Source organism: Aptenodytes forsteri, unplaced genomic scaffold (assembly GCF_000699145.1).
Source record: "Aptenodytes forsteri isolate BGI_AS27 unplaced genomic scaffold, ASM69914v1 Scaffold195, whole genome shotgun sequence".
Classification (NCBI taxonomy): domain Eukaryota; kingdom Metazoa; phylum Chordata; class Aves; order Sphenisciformes; family Spheniscidae; genus Aptenodytes; species Aptenodytes forsteri.
Genome location: NW_008795317.1, coordinates 1,365,711 through 1,388,117, shown reverse-complemented (window position 1 = coordinate 1,388,117; position 22,407 = coordinate 1,365,711). Strand labels below are relative to the sequence as shown.

Here is a 22,407-nt window from a genome sequence, read left to right as displayed (position 1 = left end):
CAAAACTGAGCCCTGGGGAACACCACTCGTGACCGGCCGCCAGCTGGATTTAACTCCATTCACCACAGCTCTCTGGGCCTGGCTGTCCAGCCAGTTTTTACCCAGCGCAGAGTACACCTGTCTAAGCTGTGAGCCGCCAGCTTCTCTAGGAGAATGCTGTGGGAGACAGTGTCAAAGGCCTTACTGAAGTCCAGGTAGACCAATTCCCATCTCTGTTTTTCATGCTTGTGCGCCCCCTTCCACCTTGACCCCTCCCTTTCCTCACCTTTAATCCTGCCCCTAAACATCTCACAACGTCTTACACGTTGCCACAATCCCCCCTGAAAACTTCCCACAGTAAGTTTTGCATGCAAGCCTTTACAGAGTAAGTTCTTTCTCAGACATCCCATAATAAGTTTGCTCTTTTTTATGAGACTCATTCTTGATAACCCACAATAATCCTCTTATTTCTTTTCTTATCAGTTACCAAGTTTCTGGTTGAACTTCTTCAAGGTTACACTCAGAGGTTCCTTTTGTGGCCCATTGATCAGTGTCTTATGAGTTCTAGTCTTTGTTACTGTCCCTGTTATCTGCTGTTTGTTAGGGTTTGTGTATTTGCATGTTTAATTTATTACCTTTCCTGTTCCTTGCCTTGTCTTTCATGTTGAGTAGCTGTTAGGCAGATATCCTTGCAGTTCCTTGCCCCGTTTGAGCATCGGTTTGCGAGAGGTGCTGGCTTGCACCCGTTGGTGCAGAAGCCTGTCACAGCCAAGGCTGTGTTTCTGCAAGTCTTGGATGGCCTCATTTATGGCTGGAAGAGACTGTCAGGGCCATATGAAGTTTCTGCTATTGCTCTGACTTCTTCTGGGACAGTTGTCTGTAACTATTTTTCAGCATAGTAATCTCAATTCTCTGTTATAACAATTGTGGCTCACAATTTTTTTATCTTTGCTTGGTGGTTGAATGATTGGGTGTTGTCATCACAAATTGAGTCTGTTATAACATACTGCTCGTGATGTGAATGCCTAAACATAAACTGTAAGTTTTAGAGTGAATACAGAATTTGTGCTGTATCACAGTATTCTCACCTCTTGCAAGAGTTTGGATAGATTAGATATAACACAAAGGTTGTTCAGCCATCTGGGAAGTGAAGTAGTTGGTGCAAGCACTTCTTCATTTCTTCCTGTGTCACCCCAAGCCAACAGGCAAGGAGCAGGTAGCATTGGAAAGTTGTGAGCAAGAGTTCTTGGTGTCTCTCATGTTGCCTTTTGGCTATTGATAGCATTTCTGACGTTTTTTATCCTTAGAAAAGCCCATATTAGAAACATGGGGAAAAAACAAGTTTCTTTTTTTTATTGTAAATGTCTTATCGTGTCTTCCCTAATTGAATTTTTTTGGGGGTACAACATTAGGATCAGTCATTTGTTTCAGTTCTTACCTATGTTGCCATAGGAACATATACCAGCTCACAGAAAAATGAGGTAAGACTTTTTATTTACCTTAGTCTATAGCAAGGCTTAAATTGTTATTTTTGTAGAACTCTGAGCTCATAGTACTTGCTTTTTATAAGATGCATATCTGTAGGTTTGAGTATGAATAACCCAAAGGAAATCAAAAAGGTAGAATCAAAGCAGTTGTGCTTTGATTACTTAGTACCTCTCTCTCTATAGAAAAAATACCTTTCTTTTTCTCCATTGAGGTGAATCAAGTCCAACTCGTCGAGAAGCAGTGAAAAGGAAGACTGCAGAATACCTTATGCGTGCAGAAAAAATTTCCAGTCTCTACCATAAATCCTCTGAAGATGCATCTGTTTCTATGGTAAGCTTTAATTTTTTTTTTTCTGAACCAGAATTTGGTATAATTAAATTATTCTGTCTTTTAGCAAAGCACATTCAAGCTTGAGGTTCAAAAACTGCCTAGAACTTCTCTCTTTCAGGAGGCCTGAGGAGTATTTTGATGTTACATTTCTGTTAAGTTGCTGTTCTTTTCTGATTCTTGTTGGTTGCATTTCATAGCATTACAAGGGGTGCTTGATTTAATCCAGGCCTGTTTGTTCACACGCTTTCCTCCTACTCTGCAGTTAATGATGTAAACATTATTAATCATGCTAAAGAATTTAAAGGTAAAGCAAAAAAACCCACCAGAACGTAACATTTCTTTTGACTTTCCCATGAGAATATTGCTTGGTCCTGTAGGGAGCAGAAAGGCTGTTGGTTTCTTTAGCCTAGCATGTAATGGTGTATCAGAAGTGAGTTCAAGCACATGGTGGGGGGATGGGAGATGAATTTCCCACAAAGTACTTAATTGAGCAAATGTTCTTCCTGATCCCTTCAGATGTCTCTCTTGGATGTGTTTCAGTGATCAGCTGCTGCTTGATTTTTGAGGAGTTTCTGTAGTAATTCCCACCTTCTTAAGCAGAAACACCCTTATCTGTACTTGTACGAAAGACAAACAAAGCTTATTCCAAGGCACCCTCAATAAATCTCTTCTTTGCCCTTCCCCAACTAATTCCTTTGGGACTTACCTGTTCTTACTTTAGACTTTTACTGCAGTCATGCTAAACTGTGTGTGATTGTCAATAACCGCCCTATTGCAGTAAATATAAAAGTTACCAACTTCCTATCTCTCTACATTTATATCAAGTGAGGACAAAAGGGGCAGAAGATTATTGCTGCTTATTTTGCACAGATCTAAAAATGCTTTAAGGAGACCACTGCTGCAAAAATAGGAAGCCTTATAAAATCCGACTGCCTAATAAGTAAGTGAAAAAAGCAAAACCACTGATTTTGAAGGGTAGCTTTTTTTATGTTGAGAGCCCACAAGTACAATTTTGAGGATGTTCCAAATGGGATATATTTTGTGAGGTTTGGAGTCTTGCTGCTCCTATGAATTGTACTTTGAACAATTTAGTATTTTGGACTGATATGAACTCCTACTAGGTAGTCTTTCTTTGGGTCAAACACCCCTGAAAATGGGGAAGAATCTGTGTTGAATGAAAACCTCAGTGTGTTTGGAAACCGCAGAACAAGAAAAAAACCATTAACAACCTATTTTTGCCTTTTTATAAGTTTAAAAACTAATTGTGGTTGGGAAGGAGGAAGAAATAGGTTGCATTTTTGTATGTGAACTTGAGAGGTAAAGTATTTCCTCTTTTATGCTGTACTGAATAAGGTACATGCCTTCTTTGCAGATCCAAAGGAAAGCAGGATTAATCGGGATAAGACAAGAAAAAAAAAGTAGTGAGAATAGAATACCATTCTTCTTCTGTGTTGAAACTCAAAATTGACAAGTTAGGGCAAATCTGACTTTGCACAAGCAAAATGTTGCACCTGGCTCATTCTCCTTTTTACAAAAAAAGCCCTGTTTCCATAATTTGGCTTTGTTTTACCTAAGTCTGTATGTGTATTTTAATGTCTTTTATTTGCTGCTCTTTATAATGCATAAACTTGACTTTTATCTTGAGAGTTTTGGAATTTGCTGGCATCAAGGGCAGATGGCGCTGATGGGTCATGATGGTTGTGGTGAGGAACAGCTTGTCTCCAAGTTGATAGCTGAAATTTAATCGGGAGGAGGACTTACCTCCCAAAGTTATTGTAAGGGTAGTGGTAGGAACCACTAAGAATTGGCATGCTCTGTGCTCTGCCTTAGTGTCTTAAGGAAAGTGGGGAATGTGACTCTTCCTGCACGTTGGTTGCTGAGCAGACTTGAATTCTTGCACCTTAGTTACTGCTTATCCTTTTTACTGCCCGAGATAGTTTACATTGGAGTTTGCGTGAATTATTCCACCCCATGCAGACAGTGGGGTGGAATGACCTGCATCTATAAACGGTGTGATTCTTGGGAGATACTAGTGGAAACATGCAGATACTTTGTGTCCTTCTCCTAAAGAAATTAAGTCTGCAGTGCACAAGGTTAGTGTGTATGCCTCCTTGCACCATCACTTCACACCAGCTTGATGTTTCTTTAACTGCTGTTTACATGCCTTTGGTCATGCTGGGGCAAGGCTGGTCTGTTACCACCAGCATCTCCTACTGCTGTAGGTCATGCTGACTGATACCATCCCTTGTTCAAATGCGAATGTTTAAATAACACTGTACAATGCCTTCTTTGCTTACATGAATCCGTAAAGAGGTTTCTCATCACTTCTTCTGTGTGGGAGGGACACTGAAATCTTTGAGAAGAATCACTGCGTTAGTACCCTTAGGAAGCCTTTCCTAGAAGCATGACCAAGCGCTGTTACACTTGTTAGCCCAGCACAGCTTGAACCATTTAACTGAAATTGGTTTGCAAGAAAATGGTGGACAAATACTGTACCCTAGCATTACCTGTGCCTATATTACAATGGGCAGAGTGCAGTTTGGTTATGGGAAGCATGGTTCAGTGCAGGGAACTTCATGGGCAGTGGGGGTGCTGAGATCATTTGCACTTTGGAGGAAGAGGTCTGACTAGTAAGCAAGCGTCGGCATTTGAGGCAAAGTGTTCTTGTTCGTGACCTGATGTTACAAGGTAGAACTGCTTTGTCACCCATGTCTGGTGTAGATAGCTTTGTGTTTCCTATTGTGCCCTTACAAGGAGCAACCACAGTGATCAGCATCAAAACTAGGCTCACCTGGCCTTCTTAGACATGAAATTTTACTTCTTTCTCATCCACCAGGCCAGAGAAATGTCCAGCAAGGGAAGAGGTAAGCTCAGAAGTGCATGTTCAGTTATTGTCCTGCACCCCTCAGCCTCTCATATCTCCCAAAAGCTCAGGCTGCCAGCTGTGTGCTGAACCATGTGCAGCAGTCTCAAAAGACTATGCCTGCTAAACGCACCCCAAGCCATCCATTTGCCATATGAACACCACGTGACGGTAAAGCATGGTGGCTTTTCTCTGGTGACCGGGGACAGAGGGAAGCGAGCTATTCTTCTGCGGCCCAAGCCAGGCTCTTGCCTCTTCAAAGACTAGATTTCACTAGAGGTGAAGGCCTGGCATTTCAGAGCTGAGAAGCAAAAATTATCTTTGATGCCATGGAAACCAAACAAAGAACAATAGTAGTTTGTTACTTTTCTTGCCTCAACAAAAAGCCAAGAGAGTAGCCCTCAAGGATAGCATCCTTAGCAACCACCCTGCTGCTGGCAAGTCTGAGTGGTGAAGAGAGGAGCACAAGAGGAGGTGTTTGGAGAACCCTTGGCACTGTTAAAAAAAGGTTGTTGGTATAGGGCTTAAGGATGGATAGAAGATTTCGTAAGGCTGAAAAGAAGCACAGGGAACTGACGCAACTGTGACTGACCGTGAACTGTGGGGAGCTCACTTGACAGGGTCTTGTAAACATTGAGAAAAGCCTTCCTATGACCTGTAGGAGTAGGAGATGTGGGGACAGCCTCTGGAGGTTGTAAACAGGCATGCAGACCTTCTGGAAAAACAAGCTGCAGCAAACGCTGTCCTTCTCTTCCTCCTCTGGCACAGCACAGCAGCCTCAAGGGCCTTCTCGACAACAAATGCTCAAGAATGCTGTGTGACGGCAGCAGCAGGCCATTTTGCAGAGTCTCAAGCTGTATTTTCTCCTCTGCCTCTTTGTAAGTAGCAGCTCTGGTGAGCCACCTCCAAGCCTGAGTGGGAGCTGCAGCAACAGCCTTTGAATCACACTGGATTGACCGTCAGAAAGCTGCAGTCTTACATAGCTGTCAGCTGTGTGTCCATTTTAACTTTGTTGGTATTTTTATAATGTGTATTTTTTTCACTCATTGAAATTATTTCTGGTTCTACTTATGCCCAATTTTTGATACTTAGAATTGTCTCTTTTTGCACTGTTATAAAAGTTGTTGCCTTTTAAAATGTCAATTATTTTTGATTTTCAAAGCAATTTAGTAACGAGTTACATGCAAGTCTGATGCCCAAACAGGAAAAGCAGTCTTCAGTCTTTGCAGTTTTCATAGGGTATCTTACTTCTAAAATTCTCATTAAATGTGCATGAAAATTACACAAAGTGTAAAGAAAATACACTGCTGTAGTTCTGTGAGATGTAAATTTAACATAAAATAAGAAATTTGGTCTCAAGGCTTCCACGACCACATTCTGCATTCCTGTCTGCTGCTGGTTCCAGATGTGCATGACCCCAGACGTGTCCCAGCTTCAGGGAAGATGCAGTCCCAAATTGGTGATCACTGGGGACCTTCTGAAGCACACCATAGCTCTGTCCATGTTCAGATGCGTGCAGAGATGCAACCTTGTTTTCCCATGGTGCGACGTGAGGAAGGGGCCAGGATTTTCTGCCAGGCCAGGAGAGCTGGAAGCTCTTTGACACCCATGGTGTGGAGTCTCACACCTCAGGCCAGCAGTATCTGCTTCAAAACAAGGCATCTCCTTGCTGCAGTCGAGGGTCTGGCCATGCTACAGGGGGATGGTTACTGAAGTCATCAGACACAGACCTCTGAATGGTGAGGGGCGATCACGTTTTGATGCGCAGCTCTGCACTGGTGTTGGTGAAAGTGCTCTTTTTTATCCTGAGGTTCTGTGGTGACTGCTGTCAAAGGTGGCAGCATCAGCAGTAGAATCATTTCCCATCAAATGGGAAATGTCACCGAGCTAGGGATAGTGCTCTTGCCTTAAATGAGGTTAACATGAGAGGCTCTTCCTCTTGCTTGGCTGGTGGTGTACTTCTCTTTCTCCCCCTGCTCTTAAAACTGCTGGCAGCGATGCCAAAGCTGAGGCAAGAGCTATTGCCATATTTTGTTGTGTAGCTTGCAAAATTAGAGCCTTCCGAAGGCAAGTGGTGGCCGCAAGCTGCTGGGTCTTTGCAGAGGCCAGCATCACAATCAGCATCGTCCTTTTCCACTTGAAATTAGCATATGCTAGCCAAAAGGTGATGGTGGGAAAAGGAACTGGTGACACCGATCCCAAGTCAGATAACTCCAGCTGTGCAGCTCAGTGTAGTCTGGAAATAGTTTCAAAACATACAGGGCCTGGCCACAGGAGAGAAGGTACTGGGTTACCTGAGCAACATGCTGAGCATTTGGACAGGCTGCTGAAGGCCTTCTGCAGGCAGAGGTAGCCTGCCACTTTCTTTAGTATATAAATGCCTTATTTCTAAAGGCAAATGAAGCCTTTGAGTTTTTGTCACTCTCCTTCCTGTATTTTTTTTTTTTGTTCCTCTATTTTTGATGAGAGCTCTGTTTTTTATTTTTCTTATCGCTGGCTAGATGCTGAGCTTGGACTTTTACTCTATTCAGAGGAGCAGGCGGCTTCATAGAATGCTTAATTGCTGTAGTTCTGGGAATTGGGTATTTAGAGTTTGCTTCCGGCTTGCTTCACAACAGAATGTGATGCCTCCTCATCACTGGGCTCCACTATTAGACTTTGCAACAGTGAAACCAAAGTACTGTAAAGAGCAAAAAATAACCTGAAACTGATAAAAACGGAGAAGCTACTGGGAGCTGTGGAGATGTGGATGTGATTATTAATCATTTTAAGGTAAGAAATGACTGTAGAATGCGTATATGGAAAACGATGTGTGTACACAGTATTACTGACTGTGCCACCATTGGTGATATTTTATAGAAGGACCCAAAAATATGTACTGGTTTTTTTTGGGCTCTTCAGACATGGGGGGTGCAGAAGTCTGATTCTATAGCATTATTAGACAACTATTAACTTCTGTAGAGATGTATGAACATAATTCATGGTTGAAATGTTATGCATAAGAGAAAATTTTAAAAGCTTGATTATGGAGGAATGGTTATAAAATGTAATAGCATGCAGATAGAAGTGGAAATCTTTTATAGTAGTCTAGAGGATTTGGAAATATTTTCTTTCATTAAATGTATTCCTTAGAATGCTTTTGAAGTCTTGTCATGAATAAACTCTGTGTTAGCACAACTCTTTGTTTCAAAGCAAATATTTCATTATTGCAGAAAAATTGCACACTCTTAAAATACAACCCAACAAAAGAACTCCCTTGACCTTCCAACAGCTTGCTAGAATGTGGAACCTAAATTAGGTGTGGAGAAAAAACTTCATGTAGAGTTTTTTTTTCTTCATACTAAAACCTTTAGTGATTTGTAGAACCTGGGCTGCTTTCTGTTAACTGCTGTTGGCACTCTTGCTCGGCAGTGTTTACATGACGAAATAATTATAAGACCCAGATAGATAAATGAAGATAAATAATAAACTCTTTTTAACATATAGCCCAGTAGGTGACCATAAAAGAAAAGCACACTTTTCTCCATGCTTTTTGACTGTGTGTTTTTGAGTTTAATTTTGCAGGCAATGCTAAAACAAGAGTTGATTTTTTGGGAAAGAATTTGGAAGCAGAGAAGGTGGTTGACTGGCAACATGAAGGGGAACCAGTTTTGGGGAGGGCTTTGGGGAGGTGCTCTGGACTTGGATAGCACAGTAAAGATGTTGGAGGGCAAACACTAGGGAGGAAGCAAATGGAATTACCTAGTTCAGGATCTTCAGTTTTTCTGGGGGTTTCTGATCGTAAGGGAAAACTTCTTGATTTTTCCTGATACGTAAACATTTCATCCACAGCATAATTGCTTACCAGCAGTTTTCCTTTGTGACATATTTGTTAAATATTGCCTCAGGATGCTGACAAATTAGATAAACAGCTTTTGCTTCTTAGAAGCCTAAAAATCAAGGAGTTTCACGTTCCTCTTCCTTTACCTTTATGCAGTAGAAGTGTACTTGGGGAGGCCAGGCTATGCTTAAAAAGAGTTTGGCATTCAACAACTCTGCAAATCAAGTTACCTTATTTGCGAGGAAGAGATCCAGGTCTGTGGTTCTACTAGAAGCTGCATGTTGAATTTTTGGAGGAGGATCTAATAAATTCTCTCAGTTGGGAACTAGAAATTTCTGAAAATGTTTGTTAATGTGCCAGAGGTGTATGTGATGCTTAAGAGGTTCATCTTTGTCCCAGAAGACTTCCAGTTGAAATGTTGTTCCCTCCTTTGACATGCAAGCTTTGGTTTGCCCTAAGAAACTACAAAACGTAGCACGGACAAAAATCTATGTGTATTAACTACTTGAATAGTTAGCACCTGCCAATGCTCTTGCTATGGTGTTAATTTCTAGATTAATGATACGTGGCTACCTACCTTTTTCTAAGGCAGTTTTAGGAATCATTGCTGTTGTGCACTTTGTTATTAAAATGATTTCATAAAGCTCACCAGAGAACCCTGTTTATAATTCTGTATTTTATGTTCTTCAGACTTAAAAAGCCTCTAATTTGCTTTCTCCTCCTCAGTGATCTCGGAATTATTTTGTACCCAGAATACCTGTAAGGCTTTGATTATTGTGATGGGGTAAGAATTGAGTAATCAATTGCCAGGTTCCATTAAGCACAGAAAGTATAAAAATTCATTATTTTTTCTTTCTAAAATTTTTGTCCTCAATGTTATCTTGATTTTTACTTACTTGCAAGTTGTTTTCCCCCCGCTCCCACCCCAACTAAGGACAAACAGAAAACTTCTCCTTTCATCTTCAGTCTCTCTGATTTATGATAAATTTAGTTTCCTTTGGCCTGGCATTTGCTGCAGCAGGCAGTCTTCCTTCAAGTACCACCCTGATTGATGTATAATCTTTGATATCTTCCATTAGCCTCCCGGATCACTAAGTTCAAGGCCCTCTTGGAACCTAAGGAGCCCTGCCGAGGAACTGAAGGCCTTCAGAGTCCTTGGGGTGATTGACAAGGTAATTCTTCAGTGTCTCTTCAAGAATTCAGTCATAAATCGACTGCATGCTGACATTTTGTCTTTGAAGCTGTGGATCTTAAGGATATGAAACAAAAGGGGAAAATGACTCAAATGCATCTGCACTTTAAAATAACAAAAGTAGAAGAAAAAAGGCTTTTATCTAAGCAATTCATGTAAGGTCATGCAAAATACATTTGAGCTAAAGGATAAGGTACATGTTTGGTGGCATTCAATAGGATGAGGCCTGTTTTTCAAAAATGAAGTCATGGTTACAATACTGGGGTAAGGATGAGTTGATGTGTTTTCAGTTGAATAATCTGGTGGATACTTGAAATATAGAAGGGTAGAAATTCCTGCTTTTGAACTGTCACTTGAAATAGGGGCTGGGGACACACATGACTGTTCTCCTTCCCTAAGAATTTGGAATTGAAATCCCCTGCCAAGACAGAGATTCAGCAGTGAAGCCAAGCTTATTTTTGACTCATGCGAATAATGTCTTCCAAAATCCCAGGGTAATACCCCTCTGTAAACAGTAAAGGACCATACGGATTTTTTGCAAGCCTAATTAAGAGACCAGAAGAATTGCTGCATTGTTTTGATAATGCTGATTAGTTATCACCTTACCAAATACTTTTAAGATGATGTATTATTCAGCAATGTGGCAGTGGCTAATGCAGACTGTAAAGGCTCATTTCCTTTTTGCTGCGCCAATTCCCTTGTGGCTTTTGATAGTTCCTTATGTAGTCCCTGGTTTGTGCATGATGTACTGATGCATGGTCAATTTACACATTTGTAACGTGCATCAGAAAGCCTGTAGCTGGTCTCTTAAGGTCTGTATTTCTTGGTTTCTTTTTCTTGTTGGACTGAACCTAGCTATAGGAACTGATTTTTGTTTTTCTTTGCCTGTTTTGTTTTAATTATGTGCATAAGTTGATAACTTCTCCTCAGAGGGCTATATACATTAGGTATTATGGTTGTTTTTACAGCACACAAAGTTTTCTCAGCTCTGACTTAATATTCATTGTATCTTCTTTCCTCAGTTGTAAGTACAGAATTTAGCCTGTGTTCCACTCTGTATACGTATCAGAGACACAGGTTGGAAAGAACACCTATCTTGCATTAGTAGTCACTAACTAAATTAGTAGCCACTAAATGGATGCAGTAGGCATGGACTTTGTGAATTAGTCTGACAATGTGAGACTGCAGAAGTGTTGGAAATGAACCAAGAAAGACCTTTTCGATATCTTCGTTCTTGTATAAGAATAATGAACGGCGACTGGAGAAGATGCTTGATCAGAATGAAGCTTTTGGAGTCCTTGGTGTTATCAGATCTCCTAGATCTCTCTGAGCGCAGCTCTAGTAAGTGTCCCAGGTGTGAGCTGAACGTGTCCAGATCTTTGAGGCAGAGCTGGGAAGAATCAGGGTTCTGGTGATGACAAAAATACAAGATCTTAGTGTTGGAGATATGCGTGAGGAGTAACAGGCCCATGTATACAGCTGGTATGCTCATGTGTAAACAATATTATAGGGGTCAGAGTTAATGTTTAATTATTATATGAAAAAGGGAGCAATGTTCTTTCAGGTGTCTCTCTACTCTGCGTACCTGCTTCCAGATTCTCCTTATTTGAACTTAATCTTAGTCTGAGTATGCTGTCTTTTTTCATATATTTTTTAAGTGTTCATAAAATTATGAGGTAAATGAAAAGCTGCTCTAAGCCCAAATGTTCAGAGCATGTTTTATTTGGTTTTACAATGCATACACAAAATGCATGTGAATATGAAGCAGAAGTGTGCACGTGTATCTATTTGTTGGAGACGATGCCCCTGCCCTTGGTTTAAAGCACCATCTCACTTCCTTCCTCACCATCACTGTTCTTTGCCTCCTTCTCTGCTTGCATGTGCCCTAAAGCTCACATCATGGAGAAATCCAAATAGATGTGTAAGTAACCTCGCTGGAGCCAAGCAGATGACATAGCGTGTTTGTTTGTGAAAATGGATTCTGATTTTCAGGGCCAGCGTTGAAAATGCCATGCTTTTGGGCACAAGTCTGTAACTGATTCAGCATCATGCAGAGTTTTGCCTGAAAATACTCTTATCCTATTCTAACCCTGAGGTAACTGCTTCGGTTTCAGCAGAAAATGGGTGTGTGGACAGTAATGAGCCACTGGCATTTTTACTGCTGTCTTGCCTAATCCTGTGCAAGACTGGCTTAAACACACTGACAAAAATGGCGGTGGTTGGTTTGCAGACTTCTCCCACTGCTGCTTGAAGCCCAGAGTGGTGTCTGTCTGCTACAGTGCTGCCTCAAGAAAACCAGCTGTTAACCTGCACTCCATCAAATGCTGACAGGTTCAGTGCCTTCCCTTAGAGTAATGTCAGTCTTTGTTCTTTTGAAGCCTCTTGAAGTGTTTTGAATTGGCTTCATTTTCACAGACAAAATGCTTGTTGCTACCTGAAACTCTGGGTTTTTCAAACTATTTTAGGCTAGGCAGAATGATTAAACATTTAATTTTAGCCTAGTTTATTCCCAATGTGCCATCTTTCCCTCTCTGTCTGCCTTTCCACCTTCCTTGTTGCCTGAATAATTTTTGCTGCATTGACCTTTTCTGCTGAATCTGAGAGAGTTAGAGATCTTAGTGTTATTAAACTCCTTACAATATTGCGAACATTCATAGAAGAATGACTGTATCTGTGCCTTGCCTCCCATTCTTCTGCTCTCATGCAAAGGCTGTGGTATAAATCCAACTATTCTAACAGACCCAAGAGGACCTACGCTTTGCTTGAGGAAACTAGGTTTCTTGAATTCTGCTGCTGTTGTGTTTGCTTACTTCATGGTGTCAAAGGTAGTTAACCTTTTGCAGGTATTTTATGTGTTTTTATGGGAAGAGTCTACCTCTGAGTAGGCTTCTGAAAATAGAGGTTTAATCTAATTACAAAGGTGGCTTTTGTCCTGCAAATGTTGTGGGCTCTGAGGTGCTGCTGATGGGCAGCAAAGCTCTTGTTATTGTTAGCAGAGGTACCACATTGAAAACAGGCTAATATCTAAATATTTTAGCTACTGTTATCACCAACCAAGAATGATCAATTATTTTATCAGTTCATGTACCTTAAAGTAGAAAACTTCTTTTTGGAATAGCAAAGATTTTTGCTTTCAAAATTTGCCTAATTAAAAAATCAAGGTTGCAGATTCTGTGCTGAGTTTCTGCCCTAGGCAAATCTTTCCTTTGAAGCTACAACTGGCCCCTAAAGAAACGACTTTGTTATGGTGCTGCTGGATACCTTCACAATGCTGTTTCAAACCCAATTTCTTATTCTTTAGAACCCTCTGTTATTTAGATTCATTCAATTTAAAGATTCATCTTGAAAGCAGAGTGCATTAAGTAATAACTATGCCTCTGTAACCAATGACTGTCTTTTATGTCTTTTCTGTCCCCTCCCCTGGTCCCCCATCAAGCCACATTGTCTGTATTGGCACTGGTGTGACTGTGATCAGGTCTTCCGCAGATGTCTGTACATTTGAGCTTGTTGTTCAATACGCTGTTTGTTAAGCTTCATTATACAATCTGAAACCTTATAAAATAAAATACTCTCATCAGGGCCTTGCTAAAATTATTCTGGGAGTTTCTGAAGAGGATTCTAGAAGTAGGTAACTTCTTTCTGAAGAACTGGAAGCAATTCTGTTAATCTTGAGAGTAGGTTATTTTTTGTGGCTGTCGTGCTATCATGAAAAGTCATAGCTCTGATGGTAGTACATTTTGATGAATTGACCTTAGAAATATGCAGAAGAACCAAATCAGTATTATTAATTATTTAGAAGGTGTGATTCCTACTTGTCTACTTGATGAGTGTAAGTGCCAAAAAGCAGGAGTGTATAGAATATATGTAGAGTTCGCATGCATAATCTGCAGACCCATAGTTGACTTTAAACAGGTTATGGTTAGTTTTAATGGAATTTAATCAGAGGATAGGAGAAATGGGCTCTTTTTATGGCAGTGTGTGTGCTGTGCATGAATAACAAGACATAGGTAACTATGTCCTGTAAGTGTTTGTTGGAAACTTAACTATTCGACATTTGATTTTGAGGTGAGGTTAAAGACTGTTGCAGTTGTGAAATTGAGTTGACCATAGCAGATGTTTTCTCTCACCTGGCTCTCAGGTGTCCACTGCCAAGCATCTTTAGATCATCTTGTAGATTTGAACGAGTGGCTGTGTGTACGTAAGAGGTGTGGGGAAAAGGGAGCTGTAATAAACAGCACAATCGAGTACAGACATTCATCTTGTTTCATTACGATGCTTAGAAAGAGAATCTGGCTGAAAACATGTTATAATGAATTCAACCAACTAGCAAGTTTTCCTCATCCAAACATGGCATAATGGAAAATAGCAGCGGCAATAATGGTTAAAAATCTGAAACTGAGTAATAATAGTAACTATTAATACAAATAAAGAAACTTTTAAGAGCTTGTTTTACGTTTTGATAACCCTCTAGTTTCTTAAGTGACTTGCCAAGTCCTACAAAATCAAATCAACTACAGAGTCGTCGTCAAAACTGATTTCTTGGCTCACTACCTTCCTTTCCCTACTGCTGCGGGATTATTCCTAAGCTACAGTCAGTTTTCAAGCCCCAAGTAACAAAGCTTGCTCAACTTCAAAACACAATCTCTCTCCCAGCTAGAAAGAGTCCTGTCCCTTCTTCCCTGCTCTCAAACACCTGCCACTTGTTTTCCTGAAGTCTTTCCATTTATACCAGTCTGAACATTTCTGAGTGTTTTGTTGTTATAACCCTTAGTCTCTCTCTAGCTTGTTTCTTGTTTGTCTCACTGAAATTTCTTCTGACTTTAGTGAATGTTTTGTCTCATCTGACATAAAACAGTCCTAAGATTGGCTAAAGTAATGCAGATTTTGCCCTTCCCTTTATAAAATAGAAATTAAATTATTGAATGTTCCAGTGCAGGCTGAACTATATGTATCTTCTGTCCTCCAGAAAGAAATAATTTATAGAGATATTTTCTTTTAAACCAAAATTACTTCAGTTTGTCTTCCTAACTATTACTAAGTTGCTTAGTATATAAGTGGTGCCAGGCAATTACTCTGTGATGCTGAGTGCTATGTCATATTGTAAACTGTATTCTCTAGTAAGACCTGTCAGATATATTTTCTAGGTTAATATTTCAGCATTTGTCATTTATTGGCCAGTTTTTAGTTTGCTTGAAGAAAGTGGACTTTCCTCTCTGTTACCAACCAACTAAAAGTATTTAAAAATTCGAATTTGAATATATGCTGCTGTCTTAGCATTTGCATTATTTAAAGCTGCACTGTTTGTCTTTTAAGTACACTATTATTGCAAGTCATAGAATATATGAGCTGTAAGTTCCTTAGAATAATGGTTTGAAAGGAGGAATAATTGCAAACTGAAGATAATTCATGTTGCACAGGTACAAGGATAAGCAATAATCGCATTTTTCATACATATTAGCCAAATGTAATCTCTTTTTATAACGACAGAGGGAGACGAGCGAGAGTCCGGGTGGTGTAATCTGAAAAGTGACAAGAATAAATCTGTGTTAAGTAAATCTTTTAATCCTGGTAGCCTTGACAGCCGGCACAGCTGAGGAGAGTGGGGGGAATTGCATGCCTGCCTGCTTCTGCCTCATCACCGCAACTGTGCCCTGAGTGTGCCAGCCCCTGCTAAGGTTTTCTTGCAGCTCCAAGTACTCCTGCTAGGATCAGGTGACCAACTTGTCTCGTTCCTGGTTGTCTGTTACTACTTGTAACGGGATTGTCCAACTGGTGAGGTAAATGCACGGAGAAAAATCTTAGGTGATCATCTGATACATCTTTGAGTTTGTAGGACTTTTGCTAGAGAATCTATCCTATGATGAGAGTGCATTTGTTTAGGAGATAAGGACCAGAATTAATAGATGGCCCACTGGTGATGTTATTACGTGATGTGTTTCCAGTGTAGAATGGCAATTTAGTAACAAAATGGAGCTGGTTTTAAAGTAATCCCTTAGCTCTGGTGTGTCTTCAAAACCTTTCTGGTATCTGGAACTGCAGTAAGAGATCCTATTCCGTTTTCTTTGATCAGGCACAAGCTATTTTTCAACCCGTGTTAGTGAACTTAAAGCCACATTTTTGTAAGCAAACGTGTTTTGAGGTGTTTATTTTGATCAGTGTTAAAACCTGCTCAAGTAAATAAAAAGCACAGGTATGTTCTGTGCCACGTCCTGAAACTGTGGAGACTGGAAAAAAATCAGTATTAGATGCTGGGTGGGGGGAAGGGAGGGGAAAAAAAAAACAGAAAAGAAAGGGGGACTGGGGAAGCAAATGTCTGCAGTGTGATAGAGGACTGCATTTATGTTAAAGCCACCCGCAGGAGAGCAGTGCATTTAGAGCAGTCCTTAGTTCTTCCAGTGTTGTCCCCCGTGACCTTGGTTGGGTACTCGGTAGGGTGACTAATGGTTCACCATGTTCTTTTTTCCTGGTGACTTGCCTGTTGCCTGCCTCTGGGTTTGTGATTCCCCTTATGCTGACTTCTGCAGTATTCCTTCAGTCTCTTATTTCAGGGCTTTGATGCATATGTTCTGAAGGTGGCCACCGTGACTTTGGGTGGCAGCAGATGGTAAACCTTCAGGCTGCCACCGGCTATACTGGTGTTAAGTTGGAAACTTAACGTTTGATGAAGAATCAGTAGTGCATATGAAAGAGCTTTTACTGCAGAAATATCTTTTAATTAAAAAAAATTAGCATACTGGAACATTTGCTAATTTCTGTGCATTTAAAGGATCCTAAAATTAACTGTTTTCTTAAAGCTAGACTATGGTTATTTACCAGGCAGGTTTTATTTTATTTTTCTCCAATTAATTGTACCTACTATACTGAATTGAATTTATTTTCCACTAAGCTGTTGGATATACTGTAAATCAAATCTAAGAAGCTAATTTTTTTTGAGTAGCTGCTGTCAGCATCAGAATTAACCCCGACTTAGAATTTTCTACTTGTGATTTTTTTTTTTTTTCTTTCTATTTGACATCATGGAGGGGTATTGCTATCTGCCACTTTACTGAGCTGCTGCCATGCAGCGCTGCTGTGTTCACTTGTTTTTTGGGATGTGCCTGAGAGCTCAGGTGCTTGTACAAAATAGGGATGTCTGTGCTGCTGAAGACACTTATTTACATTATATATTTATTTGTGGCAATTGCTATTTGCTTGTCAGTGTTTTTGGCCACGTTGAGGTTGTCATCAACGCAGAAGAATAGGGAAAGAACGAGTAAGCAACAGTGCCGTAAAAGCCAGCGTGATATGTAGACCTTGACTCTGTTCGTACATTGGTATTACAAACAGGATTTTGCCTTGTCTCCTTTTGTGTCACAGTCTAGTTGCTCAGTGCCCAGGAATGCCCCGCTGTGCATTCTTCTCCCTCCCCTCTGAGATAGGATGCTGAATGTTACAGCTGACAGCTCATTGTTAGGAGGTATTAAATATTACAAGTTACACAGTAGTCATCATCAGTGAAACAGGTTCCATCAGCTTATGCAAGCTAGGACCAGCCTAGTCTAATGCGAGCACCTCTGTGTGATCTGCTCTGGAGAAGAACAGAGTTATGCCATAGGGAATGCTATGTGGAATCCTGTTTTGTCCCATCGTGCCATTAGGGTGGACACTTCTCACTTTGCATTTTAAAAAGAAATCTTAGGAAAAGAATTACTGAAGCACTCCCTTTTGCAATGGGAGAGAAATGTGAAGGAATGCAAACAGGAAAGACTTGTTGGGATAGCACTACTGTCTAGAAATTGTCTGTAAAGCATGAGGTGAGGCGAGTAAGTTGGCATTTGGGTCAATGGCAGGCTTACTGTTAACGCACTTCTGCAGCAGCCTGGTAATGCATCCAAGAGCTGTTCACCTTGCTCTGGATGCGTGATAAAAAGTCAAGCAAATATACTTGTGACCGTCTCTTTCCTGGTCTTATCCCTTCCTGAAATGTCAGTTTTCTGATAGTGATCTACTCATTCATGTAGTCCTTTAATTATTTGGGTGAATCTGGTTAAACCACTTTTTTGTAATATGCATGCAGGCTGCCTCTCCTTGGAGCAGGTTTTTGGTTTGGTGGGCCCGTGTAAAGCCCACAGTCTGCCAGGGCCAAATGGAGCATCACTAGGTGAATTTCTAAAGTTACTTTTATGGCTCTTCCTGGGCTTCTTGGAGTCCCTTTTGAGGCAAACAGTCTTGCAGAAAGCTCAGTATTGAATCAGCAAAGAAATAATTTTCCATGAAATGAACTGGAGCTGTAGATGTTCATCACTGGGGGAAGGTATGATGCCTGATGGGAAGGAAGAAGAAAGAAGCTGGTTAGAAAGACTGGTTAGTCCATCTAGTTAACCTCAAAGGCACACAAATATTATTTGTTGTTATTACAGTTATAAAACTGTAGCTGCTACTTTCATTTTCATGTTGTAATATAACAACAGATGAAGCTAGCCCTAAAGGGACCCGTTGTCTGCTTTATTCGCGTTAGTGGTAGTCATTCTATATGTCGTCTTATAGGGTGAGGGCTTAGTAATCTGTTCTGTTACACCATATGCTAATACAGTGCTGATAAGCAAGTGTGAAAAATGAAAGGGAGGAATACATTAATTGTATTTGTGCAATAAGGTATGCTATCAAAGGCAATTATTTCATGACAGTTTTAGTTATAGCAGTTGTTTTATCATGGAATAAAAGATGGCTTTAGGAGCCTTTTATTGGAAAGACAATTGTATCAAATTAGTACCAAATTAGATTTTTGTCTTTATAAAGGTGAGCAAACCCATGAGCAGTTTTTAAATTGGTGTCTTCTACTCTACAAATGAACAAATCCTGTTTGAGGGTTAAAGAAGCTATTATTCTGTCCTTTATGCTGACAGCTTCATTACTGATTGGCCTACTGTTGGTATTAAAAAAATGTTTGGCTCCTTATGATCTTTGTGCATGCAACTATAATATTAATACAGACCACGGAACTGTTCATTAAGAAATGACTTTAAATGAGGTTGATGCTTGTAAATCTGGAGAGATACAGATGTTAAATGCTGCCATTCCTTTTCATATACAGCTGTATGGCTAATAATTTCCAAGTGGCTAAAGCTCTTGTTAGCAAGAGTGCTGGTGTGTTAAGAATGGCCCTATAAATAACTTTAAGAACTGAAGTTGAAGGTGCTTCTTTTAAAGACTATTGTTAACTAAACATTATTGCCAAACAGATGGAAAGCATTCACCAGCCTGATGTTTTTAGGTCTAATTATATTATCGCCAGTCCTGTACGGCTCAGTTGAAGAGGTGTATCCAGAGGCCAATTTATAATCATTTAGCCAACACCTGTTTAGGAGATATTGACAGTCAAAGGGCACATTTAAAAAAAAAATCACATATGTTCTTGTATTTATTGCCTCAATGTGAACAGTGTCTAGTTACAAACAAACTTGGGAGAAGAAGAAGGAAAGTGACTGTAAACACATAGTTGTTTCCAAACATTTTTATCTTCTTTTGGCACCTCTTGTAAAGTGGCTTTTATTTTTCTCTTTTGGTTTTCTTTATTGTTTGTTTGTTTTTTTAATTTTAATTTTACACCTTTTGATTAAGCAAGGATTAAAAACCCCCAGTTTTACAGTTATTTATTCAGCTGGTTTCCGCTGTTTCTGGAAGTCCCAGGTAAGAAGCCTGAAAAGTTGTTCAGCAAACTCAGTGGCCTGGGGACACTTGTCTTTCCTTATCCTGCCCTTGACATGGAAACTCTGTGTCATTCCTTTGTCAAAAAATGTCAGTAACACCAACTTCTATTGATATCTTTCTGGCCAGAAGATATAGAGCAGCTTTTAAAATTGGGTGCAACCCTAGTAAAAGAGGAGGTCTTTGAGATGGAGAGGTGTCTGTCATTTTACTACTTTTGGTGAAATTTGATGAGAGAGAAATGATTAGAAAAGACTCCAATTCTCCTCCTCTTGCTTGAGACGCTCAGGTGTGCGATGGGGAGAGATGGAGGGCAGTGTTTTGAATGCGGCCATCCCAAAGAGAAAAGGTTGCTTTGCTGCAGCTGCTGCGTGGGGGAAGCCAGCACAACCCTGCCCTAGACCTCCCCTCCTGGCCCAGCCGCCTGGGCCTTTTGCACGTCTCCACCTCACCTTGCTGTGGGCACTGCGCGGGACGGCTGTTTCTGCAGTTCCCTTGGCGTGGGGAAAGTCAGCATGCTGGGCCTTTTGCACGTCTCCACCTCACCTCGCTGTGGGCACTGCACGGGACGGCTGTTTCTGCAGTTCCCTTCAACCTGGTAGACTTCACCCCTTCAGAGATAGCAGGGTATGACTGCATCGCTGCCCCACACAGCAGGGAGATAAGGGAGACTGTGCGCTGTGTTGTCCTTCTCCTGTCACCTGATGAATCCAACACCATGTTACTCCTGACACGCCATTCCTCTGCGACAGGTCTTATTTGATGCGAGCTGACTTGGTCTTCACTGCATCTTGTCTATTGACTTGGAGTTGCAGCATCTTGTCTATTGAACTCAAAGTTTGGTAACCCCAGTGCTGGCATTTTGCAGCCTAAATATTTTGGTGTAACTGTATGTGAATATTTCTACTGGAAGTTTACAATGTCTATTGTAAATAAACAGTGAGTGCACACCCTTGTTCTTGTTCCTAGAGGAGGGTTGGGCTTGTGCTTGTGCTGCTCGTTGTGGCTGTCTTGCAGCTGGTGCTTTTCAAGTACGTCTGTGTTCTTGGGGTTTGAAAACAATTAATTCCAGAGCAGGGTGATTTGAAGACGGAGATGCGGAGGGTTCCAGCTCCCTAAAGATGCAGTTTGCCAAGTATATATACACATATATATTTTTGTTTGTTTTGTTTTCAACACATAAATAAATGGAGCTTGCTAAGAGGGTGGTCGTTATTTAGTACTTCTCTCATTGCTGTGCTGTGTTTAAAGTGCTTTCAGTAGAGGTGATGCAGTCCTAACAGAGATGCTCTCTGCAGCTGTAGGTGTTCTCATCTCTGCAGCGAACCCATCCACTCTTTTCTCCCTAAATAAATCCTTTTTTGTTGTTGTTGTTACCTTAATACTAGTTTACAGTAGCACAAAGAGGCTTCCTTGTGGCTTATGAGTGCTGCAAAACAAAAATGGCAGTGGAGGAATGAGACAGCAGTGACTATACAGTTGATAAAACATTTTCTTGTGGCCTGGGCATGTGTGTGGCCAGCTTTTAGTTTAGCTTCCTGGAAAGCAGGTATATAGCCATCCTGCAAAAAACCACCACAAAAAAACCCTCTGGTAACCTACTGGTAGGCAACACATTTGATGTATAGGAAGCCTGATGGGGAAAAGTGTTGCACTAGAAAGGTAGGTACAGTGAGGATTTAAGTGAAGTGACATGGGAAGGTAATGCTATGTGAAGGTTACTTTTTGTGCTTCATTGTGTTGCTACCATTGCATTTCTATAAATTGGGTTCTGCTAGATTATTGCTGTAATTATAAAGTGCTGGTTATTTCTGTTACCAAGTTAGGATTCATTCTTTAAGTTAGGGCATCTTGGCAGGTGACATTCTGGTAGTTCTCTAGAGATCTATATCCTCAATCATATTTCTTTCCTAAAAAAAACCTGGTTATCAAATGTATGCTGCAGGGCTTTAATTTTTTTTTAATCATTACTTATATCACTTCCTTTGTAAGAATATTCAACATTGGAGTTAAGAGCTGTGTTTTGTTAACTGACTCATGTGAATCTTAAATATTTCTCTGAATACTTTTTGCTTAGGTTTTGCTTGTAATGGACACTAGAACACAGCAGACTTTTATACTGAAGGTGAGTAAAGTCTTATTACTCCTCTAAACAGTTTGGCCTCCTAAATTACACCACCACACAAAGATCAATTTACATCTAATGTATAGAGTTATCTCTGCGATATATGGATATGTTAATACATATATCCCTATTAAGCGCACTGGAATTCTTTTTGTTGGTATTCGGTTGCTTTCTGTTCCTTTCTCTGTAATGTCTCTAGTGCTCAGATGTGCTGGTTTAGTCAACTTGAGTTGCCGCTGGTTACTGAGGCCAACACTTTAGCAGGCTTCGGTAAAGAACCACAGTTTCAGTGTGCTGCTTAAAACATCTGTAAAGCCCTTGTGGCTCAGGACATGCGCGGGCTGCTGCTGAAGGGGAAATTTCTCCTTAGCCCAAGTACATGCACAACACTTTGTGCTTGGTCTTCCCTTAGCTGAAGAATATGATATTGGCCGAAGCGGATTCTGGATGAAATGGACGACTGGTCTTATTCAAAATTGCTTTCCTATGTTTTTCATCAATACGCTGTGAAAACTGAGTTTAATGTTACTAAACGATTGAATTAACGAATAGTTAATTGGTCAGAATAAAATTTTTCACATTACTCTTGTGTTTCAGAAGTGCTCAGATCAGGATCCCAATATGCTCGGAGCATCTGTGATGCTGAGAATTAGTTTAGTATGAATATTGCTATTGTGGCCATTATTTCAGGCTCCCCTTGACGTGAATTCCCCTGCTGACGGGAGAAGGGGCTGAAAAACTGTGCCCCAAACATGGAGCTCTAATTAATTGTTAACAATTTGTAACTTCGCTTCAGGTCTGGCTTACAACCCTGCCTTAACTTTGTGCATCTGGCCTTTGAAATTGTTTGTCTTAAGTATGGGCAGGGTACAGAAAACCTGTTTGTTCCTCAGAAAGGATTAGTTGTGAATATTGTATATTAG

The 22,407-nt window shown here is 40.5% G+C and overlaps 1 protein-coding gene across 4 annotated transcripts in view; it reads left to right on the top strand.

The window, feature by feature from the left end:
- Positions 1–22,407, top strand: part of RPS6KC1 (ribosomal protein S6 kinase C1) — an 87,132-nt gene that overhangs the window by 35,214 nt on the left and 29,511 nt on the right. For all 4 annotated transcript variants that reach the window (XM_009279583.2, XM_009279582.2, XM_009279585.2 and 1 more), the window contains 3 exons: positions 1,679–1,797; positions 9,560–9,652; positions 21,437–21,484. In XM_009279583.2, the coding sequence (XP_009277858.1) occupies positions 1,679–1,797; positions 9,560–9,652; positions 21,437–21,484 (260 nt within the window). The remainder of the gene's footprint in view (positions 1–1,678; positions 1,798–9,559; positions 9,653–21,436; positions 21,485–22,407) is intronic.